The sequence below is a fragment of the Myotis nattereri genome (genome assembly GCF_964212035.1).
Source record: "Myotis nattereri genome assembly, chromosome: 8".
NCBI lineage: Eukaryota > Metazoa > Chordata > Mammalia > Chiroptera > Vespertilionidae > Myotis > Myotis nattereri.
Window position 1 is genome coordinate 55,876,731 of NC_138083.1, and position 10,696 is coordinate 55,887,426.

General features: G+C 35.9%; 1 protein-coding gene across 1 annotated transcript in view; it reads left to right on the forward strand.

The window, feature by feature from the left end:
- ABHD3 (abhydrolase domain containing 3, phospholipase) overlaps nt 1-9,524 on the forward strand; it is a 33,047-nt gene extending 23,523 nt beyond the window's left edge. Inside the window, exons 6-9 of the mRNA XM_081097467.1 lie at nt 3,532-3,705; nt 5,202-5,250; nt 5,330-5,495; nt 9,075-9,524. Of these exons, the coding sequence (XP_080953593.1) occupies nt 3,532-3,705; nt 5,202-5,250; nt 5,330-5,495; nt 9,075-9,253 (568 nt within the window). The 3' untranslated portion in view covers nt 9,254-9,524. The remainder of the gene's footprint in view (nt 1-3,531; nt 3,706-5,201; nt 5,251-5,329; nt 5,496-9,074) is intronic.
- Nucleotides 9,525-10,696: the final 1,172 nt, after the last annotated feature.

Here is a 10,696-nt window from a genome sequence, read left to right on the forward strand (position 1 = left end):
TCCCAATGAATCGGTAAACTAGCTTTAAGAAATGTATAGGAGAATAAAAAAGAAAGAAAGAAAAGAAATGTATAGAAACTTACAAAAATACATAAAAGAGAAGATATAATGATCCCCCATATATATTAATCACACAGCTTCAACAATTATCAACTCAAGGATAATCTTGTTTATCAGTGTCACTCCCCATCCCTCCCAACTCTGATTATTCTACAATAAATTATACATCATTTATAAATATTTCAGTAAGAATCCCTAAAAGTAGTCTTTTTAAAAAACAAACAGTACCGTTATATGTAAACAAAACTAACAGTAATTCCTAAATATTATTAAATATTTAGTCAGTGTCACTTTTCTCCAATTGTCAGTTTGTTGGTTGGCTGATTTTTACAGTTTGAGTCAGGAGCCAGATAAAGTTCAAACATTTGGATTGATATGCCTTTTAAGCTCTTAATCCATGGTGTTCCTCTCTCTCTCTCTCTCTCTCTCTCTCTCTCTCTCTAAATGAAGTCGTTTTTCTGTGAGAGTAAAGAGCACTTTTTAGGGTAACATCTTGACATAATTTTGCTCCTGGGTAATAAATAACCAAAACGTACCCTAGCCACCTACTTGAACATAGCTACTCCTGGTCCTACTTCCTGATGGCTTCCCTTCCACCTCTTCCAATCTGCCCATTATACCAGCCTCCCAGAAATCTATGACCTTCAGCCAAAGAATACGGCCACCAAAACTAGGATCAGAGAATGAACCCTTTGCAGGAGAGTAAGCATTAATCCTTGAAATGGCTTGGTGAACCACAGCACTGTATACAGAGTCGTTACAAAGAGTCCTTTTCCAAAATGAAATCTCCATTTCTGATCTGAAACCTCATGACATTCACTCTGCAAGCCATTTGAGTTAGAAAAATGAAAATAATTTTTACCCATTTCTCCAATTTGAGAACCTAGGCAATTGGAGAAATAAAGAACAGAAAGTACTATAATGAGAAGCAGAATTTAGGGTATCATCCTTTTTCTTAGATGGCATTGTTAAACTAAGATTTCTGACATTGGTATTAGTACACTCCATTTTTGTCCCTTTAACCACAATTAAACTAGGGTAGAACCAGGAAAATTGATAGAATAAAAAGAAAGGAGGAACATATGTGCTAGGAGATAAAGATAAATAACAGGAAGGAGAAAAGTAGTTACTTTAGGGGCTAAGCGTTCTGCCACGACTCAGAAAGTCTAACCCTAGAGTAGGGAGCCCTTTAGAGATTTGCTCTCTGGTACAAGGATGTGCAGGCAACCAGAATGGCCGCTCAGACCAATTCTTCAGAATCTCTGAGAGTGAGACACAAATATCTGTAACAGTTTTAAAAACTCCCCAAGTGATTCCAATGTGCAGCCACATTTGAAAGCTCTCCCTTCTGCGGAATCAAACCTGGGACTCTTCAGCCCGCAGGGCAACGCTCTATCCACTGAGCCAAACCAGTCAGGGCTGTTTTGAAGGAAGATAAAACAACCTCAAAAAGAATTGTTTTCAATTTTCAATTGAGGGGTTATTTTAAAGCAAATAGATGAACCTGGTGAAAGGGAGAAAGAGAGTGAGGAGCGAGTGTGGGGAAAGAGAGGCTTTGTAATGACTTCCATGTGAGGACAGCCTGGGACCCCTTTCTCCAACCTCATCTCCTTCCATCCTTTCTTTCACTTTATGGTTGGAACACATCATAATTCCCCAACTTGTACACTATTTCAAGCCTCTGGGTCTAACTTGAACTGCTCTGTGTCCAAGTAGAGTTCTTTTTCCCTCCTTTTGGTACGGATTCAAAACCCTCTGCCTTTCTCCTTTCCTTCTTGCAGCAGTTCTCAACCTGTGGGTCGCGACCCTTTCACAGGGATTGCCTAAGACCATCAGAAAACACATATATAATTAAATATTGTTTTTGTGATTAATCACTATGCTTTAATTATGTTCAATTTGTAACAATGAAATTGGGGGTCACCACAACATGAGGAACTGTATTAAAGGGTCGCGGCATTAGGAAGGTTGAGAACCACTAGGGAAAAAGAAGAGAGGAGAAGACCCCTGACAGGTTTGGCTCAGTGGATAGAACGTCCGCCTGTGGACTGAAGGGTCCCAGGTTCGATTCTGGTCAAGGGCATGTACTCTAGGAGAGTCTTTCTAATTACCATTTCCTGTCTGTGTGAGGTTCCTCCCCTGGGGCCCAGTGCTATCCTGTGCTTATCTCTGTCATGGTTCTAGTCATATTGGATGGAAATAATCACTCTGATCCTCTTTTCTAATTAGATTGTGGACTCCTCAAGGACAGGAAGGCCTCTTACTCATTTTTTTATATATATATCTTTTATTGATTTCAGAGAGTAAGGGAGAGGGAGAGAGAGATAGAAACATCAGTGATGAGAATCACTGATTGGCCGCCTCCTGCATGCCCTCTACTGGGGATCGAGCCTGCAACCCAGGCATGTGCCCTTGACTGGAATTGAACCCAGGACCCTTTATTCTGCAAGCCAATGCTCTATCCACTTAGCCAAACTATATAGGGTGATGACTCAGCACTACTAACATGTGGGGACAGATAAGATGTTGGGCTTGTCTTATTTCACTCCTTCTTCCATTCCCACGTGGAATCTTGGGTTGTCAGCCATGTCTCTTGCTTTCTTTATTCATTGAACACCAGGTTCATCTATTTCAGTGGTTCTCAACCTTGGCTGCCTCCAGAATGAGGCACAGAAATCAAGATTTTAAAAAGATTCCCAGGTGATTCTAATGTGCAGCCAAGGTTGAGAACCACTGCTCTATACCAAGGGTTGGAAAACCAGCCTGCAGGCCAGATCTGGCCAGCTGTCTGTGTTTGTATAGTCCAAAAGCTAAGAATGGTTATTTTACTTTTCAATGGTTGAAAGAAAAATCAAAACAAGAATAATATTTCATGACATGTGAAAATTATATGAAATTCAAATTTCAATGTCAATATAAAATGCTTTATTGGGACATGTTCATGTCCATTTATTTATGTATTGTCTACAGCTGCTTTCAAACTACAATCACAGAGTTAAGTTGTTGCAACAGAGATTATAGGCCCCCCAAACCCAAAACATTTATTATGTAGCCTTTTATAGAAAAAGTTTGCCTGAAACACCTCTAAAATACTAAATTAAACATTCAACTGGAGGCTGGGGCATAGAGATTTGCAAAATTTTAATAAATCCCCAGTATCATTATGAAATAAAGAAAAAAACCACTTTCACAATGGAATTATCTCATGGTTTTTTTTTCATAGAAGGATGCACATATAAGCAATAACTGTATGCTTTTTCCCACTCACAATACAGTCAACTGCAAGGTAAACAAGTATATGAATGTAAGGAAAGAATGAATATACTGTACTTGCATGCTTTTCCAAGATAAAGTATTTAAACACTGGCTTATCTTTTTCTTCTTCATAGTTTATAAAGTCCATAGTTAGATATGGAATGTCTTGAGAGATAACAAAGTCATCACTGACTTTCCTATTTCTCCTCATTTTAGAATGCTGCTTTTAAATTACCTGGGCAAAATTGGGACAAAAACTCCGTTGAAGGCAGCTGCAACCTTTTCAGTTGGTTGGAATACTTTTGCTTGTTCAGAGTCATTGGAGAAACCACTAAACTGGCTACTTTTTAATTATTATTTGACAACTTGCCTCCAGTCTTCAGTTAATAAGTGAGTCATCTTTATAACCTGCTATCTCCAAAATTTTTGGATTACATACCCCAACAATAAAAAGTTTTAAAGCACAGCGCTGTTAATATATGCATATTTATGTTACATTGCATGCATTCACTACTGCACAAAATGGTCTTTATATTAGAAATGTATACAAGAGTAAAAAGATTTTAAGTATAAACTGAAAATATAGATAAAAGTTCTAATGTTTTCTCTCTGTACTCCAATGGATTATCTTGTACAACCCCAATGGTATGGGCCCCCATTTGAAGATCATTGTTCTGTCACTGTTCTAAATTATTCTAAAAGACTAAAAACATTAGTATCAAGTGTGTTGAGTAACAATATGAACTATTTCCCTGGACTTCCTACTTGTTACTAATGTTAGCACCTAATTCTCTCCGAGGTAGTAAGTAATGTATACATTAAGTGTTTTCAGTGCTGAATAATAGGTCCCTTAAGTATATGCTTGCAACAGTCCCTCCAGTTCTTAACATTGTCAAAATACCATCTTTGCACTTATTTTTCTGGAACTGTTTGTGTATATTCTAACAGTTAAACAGTATGGTAGCAAAGAAAATAGATATATTTCTGTTTATTTTTTTATTATTGTTACCATTCATTTTTTGGTGAATTGCTAAATTAAAATATAAACTCTAAATAAAACTCAGTTAATTTGTGCATGACTTATTGAAAACCATAGTTACCCAAAAATTGACATTAAGCATTGGATTAAACTTAACCTATTTGTTAAAGTAAGGGTGTTGATTATAAAATAGTGCTAAGAATACTAAAGAATCATCAATTACTGTTGGTCACTGGAATGAGGGACAGTAGCAAGAAAAGTGAAGAAGGTGATTCAAATTAAAATATGGTTATACAACAAAAATGACCAAAATTTAAAAAATAAGTACGTATGTAAAAATATGTAATAATTTTCAGTATAGCCATTTAAAAAATAATATCTTCAGGTAATGTATCCAATTAAAAGCTTCTGGCTTAAATAAGGCCTTTTTGGCCAAATTGGCTTAATAGCAGCAGTGTGTAGGCCTAATTTATTATGAAACAGCCCTTACATTTATTTTATAGAACTGGTTCATTCTTTCTAAATTAAGAAAAAACTACTTTAACCAGGCCAGTTGAGCATGGACCCATGAACCAAGAGGTCACTGGTTCAATTCCCAGTCAGAGCACATGCCCAGGTTGTGGGCTAAGTCCCCAGTAGGGGGTGTGCAGGAGGCAGCCGATCGATGTTTCTTTCTATATATCCCTCACCTTTCCTCTCTCTCTAAAATTAATAAAAACATATTAAAAATAGAAAAAAATTACTTTAAAAATGTCTTTGGGACAAATATCTGTGTACTCTAATTAAGTAAATATTTACCATGGAGTACCAACTTGGTGCCCTGTGCTAGGGTTAGTTATGTATTATTTAGGTATGTTTGAGATAGGAATGACCTTACTTTTTTCCTTTTGAAATTCTTTTGTTTCAGGCACCGGCATATGTTTGTAAAACAGATTGACATGGATCATGTCATGAAGGTAGGAGAAAAACTATATGTAATACTTTTATTTTCTTTTTTGATCCCCAAAATAATTACAATCTGTTTTTGTGTTACAGGCTAAATCCATTAGAGAATTTGATAAGCGATTTACTTCAGTCATGTTTGGATACCAAACAATTGATGATTATTATACTGATGCCAGTCCAAATCGTAGACTGAAATCAGTAGGGATTCCAGTGTTGTGTCTGAATTCTGTGGATGACGTTTTTTCACCCAGTCATGGTAAAATTAACATAGTTATATACATTTTGACATGAGTTAACTGTTTTAAAATATTGTTAGGCACACAATAATGATAAAATGCCAGTCTTATAGTTTCCACTGTGATAAACAAAAAATGGTTAGATACTCATAATTTAATCTAAATATATCAGATCAGCTCTAGCCAGCTTGGCTCAGTGAATAGAGCATCGGCCTGCAGACTGAAGAGTCCTGGGTTCGATTCTGGTCAAGGGCCATGCCCAGGTTGTGGCCTTGACCCCCAGTGAGGAGCATGCAAGAGGCAGCCAATCAGCGATTCTCTCTCATCATTGATGTTTCTCTCCCTCTCCCTTCCTCTCTGAAATCAATAAAAATCTATAATAAATAAATAAATAGATCACTTTAAAGTTGTCACAGTCCACTGTGAGAACAAATTAAGACTCAGTATTTTAATTGTTCTCATTTTTATAACCTTTCCTTCTTATCAAATATACTATTCTTTGGACAGTGTATATTATAGTATCTTTGCTTCAAAAGTCATCACTTGCCTTTCCTTTCTGAGATTCCTTCCTATACTGAAGGCTTTGGAATATTTCTCCCCTTTTAACCTGGATGAGAACTTGAGACTTTATAACATGATATCCTTGAATCTCTTAATGAGTGTAGCACATTCAGACTCTACAGTTATATCTGAAGGAAACAATCTTTGTTTTTTCTCTGGATACTGTACAAAAGAAAATTATGCCAAATTAACTTCCTCTCTTAATTCGAGAAATATGGAATTTGGAAACAGATATAGGGTCCAGGGTTCGATTTCGGCCAAGGGCACATACTTGGGTTGCAAGCTCGATCTCTGGTCCTGGTCTGGTTGCACAGGGGAGGCAACCAATCAATGTGTCTCTCTCACATGGATGTTTCTCTCTGTCTCTTCCCCTCCCTTCCACTCTCTCTTAAAAAAAAATCAATGGAAAAATAGCCTTTGGTGAGGATTAACAAAATAAAAATAAAAATAAATCAATGGAAAATATATTTCTGGTGAGGACTAACAACAACAAATAAGTAATCATACTATCTTAGGAATCAGTAGACTTTTTCAGTGAAATATTGTGAAGCTTTTTAGAAAACGTTTTCTCCCTATTTTTTCCCCTAAGTACTTTAAAATTTTTTCTCCCATCTACTTCATTTAAAAAAATTATTCTGACTACAAACATGACACATATGTATTGTCAAATTATCAGAAAATCCACCAAAGTATGTAAAAAAATAAATAAATAAATCACCAAAGTATGTAAATCAATCAATCAATCAATCAATCATCTCTCTAGGAGATAACAATTAATTGCGTGATTCATGATTAATCACAGGTAATAGTAGATGACTGAAACTTTTGGCCTTTGATCACAAACTGTAAACTTTAGTATCAGTTGAATTACATAATGATTGTTTAGCCTATCCATTGAATTAAGAAAGTCTGGTATTTATCTATTTTTATATTTCACTGACCCTTCTCCTACCAACAAAAATTTCCCAATATTTAACCTGACCCAATTGGTTTAAGTTTAAACTCATTATTTTCTATTCTTTCTCAAGCCTGTAAATTAGTCTTGCAACTTGAAATAGTGGGCAATTGTCTGCATTCTGAGAGGGAAGGCAGCCAGCATCTTTCACATGACTCAATGTGGACAGCCTTTTGTTCCTCTGATGTGACTGTAACTTTCAATGTTAGAAATTCCTGAGTGTATTCAGAGTGTAAAATTGGGGCTCTTATAATTCCATTGCAGGCAAATGAAGCACTCCAAATCTAAGCCTTAATGAAAGGTGAAAAGCAAAAATAGTTTCAGTCGTTTTCCCTGTCCCTCCCCTTAAGCTCTCACACCTGATCCTATTATAGAAGTTCATTTTTTAGGTGTTGCTGGTTGAGGATGTGAGTTCAGGCCTCCTTTTAGACAAGAACTTGACTTGCTGGTCCTTGATTTATCAAGGGAGTATTATGAGGGGTCAAATTTAGAGCATCATCTAAACAGGCAACTTAGGCACACAGCAGAAGCTCTGTCTTGGGAGGAGCTCAGTTCTCATTATAGTGCAGTGGTTCTCAACCTTCCTAATGCCGCGACCCTTCAATACAGTTCCTCATGTTATGGTGACCCCCCAATTTCATTGTTACAAATTGAACATAATTAAAGCATAGTGATTAATCACAAAAACAATATGTAATTATATATGTGTTTTCCGATGGTCTTAGGCGACCCCTGTGAAAGGGTCGTTAGACCCCCAAAGGGGTCGCGACCCACAGGTTGAGAACCGCTGTTATAGTGTCAGTGTCCTTTCCTTCCTTAGAAGGGCGTGGAGTGGTGAGAGCTGACCTTTACTTAGCTCCTTTACCTCCTTTAACTCTCCCCAAGATGTGAAAGTCTAATGATTGCATCAACCATGTTACCTTAAATAGGGAGGTAAGATTTAGCATATCTGAATCAAAGCACTTTGCATGCCAGGTTGGAATCCATTATAGATCTTAAATCAGAACATTTTCATTCTTTGAACTCTAAGCATGGGGATGGATGGGGGAAGAACAGCTTTAATTCATATCCTTAAAGTTTTCACTCAGGAAGATTTTTGTAGAGCATATAAAAAGACTCTCATTACTGCTGAATTATTTACATATAGCAACTATATTTTCAAAGTAAAGTTATTCTTTTTCCTGACTATAAATATAAATTCAGAGAAGGAATATAAGGAAAAAATAATCACCAATGTTTTTAACCACCCAAAAATAATCACTGTTACCACTTGGAGTAGTATTTTATTTCATTCTTTTTTGCTATCTATATATGTTTTTACTATACAGATCACAGGTATAATTTTGAATCCTTGATACAGCCACCATTTGGGATCTAATGTCATGTAAAGTTAACCAAAGTCATACATAATGAATTTATAACTCTCACAGTTATAAGATTAGTTGTTTTTCTTTCCTGGTGTAACACCTAAGTGGGAATCTTGCAGCATAATGTAACTATTTATCATTCCTCGAAATATCTTTAATTTCTTGTGCTCGCTTCAGCAGCACATATACTGAAATATCTTTAATTTCTCATAACAAGATTAGGCCTGTTCTTTTGTGTTATGATTAAACACTTGAATTGGTTCTTTCAAAAATGATGGTCCAATACATAATTGTAAAGAGGAACTGTTATAAGAATATACCCTGGCTAGTGTGGCTCAGTTGTTTGAGCATTGTCCCATGCACAGAAAGAACTTGTTCAATTCTGGGTCAGGGCACATACCCATCTTGTAGGTTTGATCCCAGGTCTGGATACAGGCGGGAGGCAACTGACCAATGTTTCTCTCTCTCCCTCTTCCTTCCTCTCTCCCTCAAAAATCAGTAAAAACATATATAGATAGATGATTAATATAAATTAGTCAGACTTATTCCATTAGCCATACTCATTACAAATATGTGTTTAATGGTGTTTTGTTTTTAATGATTGGAAATAATAAAGACATACACTTTTCCTTATTTCCTTATTATCCAAAAGTTGTTAATAATTATATTTTTTTCTCTCTCCTTCCCTTTCTTACCCACCCTGTCTTTTCCCCAAGCTATTCCAATAGAAACTGCTAAGCAAAATCCGAATGTTGCTTTGGTCCTTACTTCTTATGGAGGCCATATTGGTTTTCTGGAGGGCATCTGGCCAAGGCAGTCCACTTATATGGATCGAGTCTTCAAGCAGTTTGTGCAGGCCATGGTTGAGCACGGACATGAACTCTCTAACATGTAGTTTTTCAGGTGCGTTTTGTCTGAACCACCATAGAAAGCAGCTCAGCTTACTGCGCACAAATCTTAGCTACTGTATATAAAGCAAATAAGCCAGCTGGTGGTGAAGAGGTCCATAATGACATGCAAAAACTATTTTGGGGGGAAATAAAACAACTATGTAGCAAAAAATAAAATGCAGATTTAGATTGTAATTTTTGTAGATTTTTATTTTACTATGTCTTACCAAGTATGACCTTAAATAAAGTAGTACAAACATGCAATTGCACTTAACCAAAACTATTGTGTAAAAATATTTTAATTCCTCAGGGTTTTAATTTAGGCTAGTATGTTTTAGATTACTCATTTTACATGATTTAATGGTACTTTAATCTACCAGAGATTATTGGTAAGAGATTTTGGCTATTTGAATGTTATAAATTGGCACATTCCTAAGGGTATTTATATGATAATGACATAACTAAATAAGATAAAATACAATATATGCTAAATATTTTATGGGTTCTAACTTTAAAAGGCAAATGCAACAATATTAGACTAACTCTATACATGCTCTTTTATTCTGATAATATTAAAGTAAGGCTGACTTATGTTTTATAATGATTATAGTGTACATGCTTATTTTTAAAATAGTATATATGCATATATATATATATATATCATGATACTAAAATAAATTATATTTTAAATTGTTTCTTTGTGAGTTTGTTTTTTAACCCTCAATTGAGGACATGATTATTGATTTTAGAGAGAGGAGAATGGAGAGGAGAGAAAACAGTGAAGTATGAGAGAAACATTGATCAGTTACCTCCCATACTCACCCTGACTGGGGATCGAACCGAAAACCTAGGTATGTGCCCTGACCAGAAATTGAACCCACAACCTTTCAGTGTATGGGACACTGCTCCAACCAACTGAGCCAACCAGCCAGGGATCTTTGTGAGTTTTTATCTACAAAAAGTAATCCCTAAGATCAACCAAAGGACTTGTATGCATGCATATAAGCATAACCAATGGACATAAGACACTGGGGGGTAGGGGAGGCTAGGGGACTATCTAGGGCGGGGGGGAAAAAATGGACACATATGTAATACCCTTTGTATTACTTTATGCAAAAATAATAATAAAAAAATAAAGACTCTGGAATTTGAAAAAAAAAAAGTAATCCCTAGAAAGCAACATAATTATGATAATTGCTTTCTAATATAATTTATGAATTGCATTAGTAAGAAATATTAAAATTGTTTTGCTCAATGTTTCCAGAATATTGGGCTCACACCATGCATACCAATTAAAAATACTTCCAGCTACAAGAAACCTGTCGAGCAGTGACTTAAGTATAATGGTGGCTAATTATCTCACATCACAAGTAGTCTCTAGGTCAGGGCTCGTGTCAGGGTTTACCAGTGTCTTTGAAGACTCAGGCTCTATCCTTAGCAGGATAACT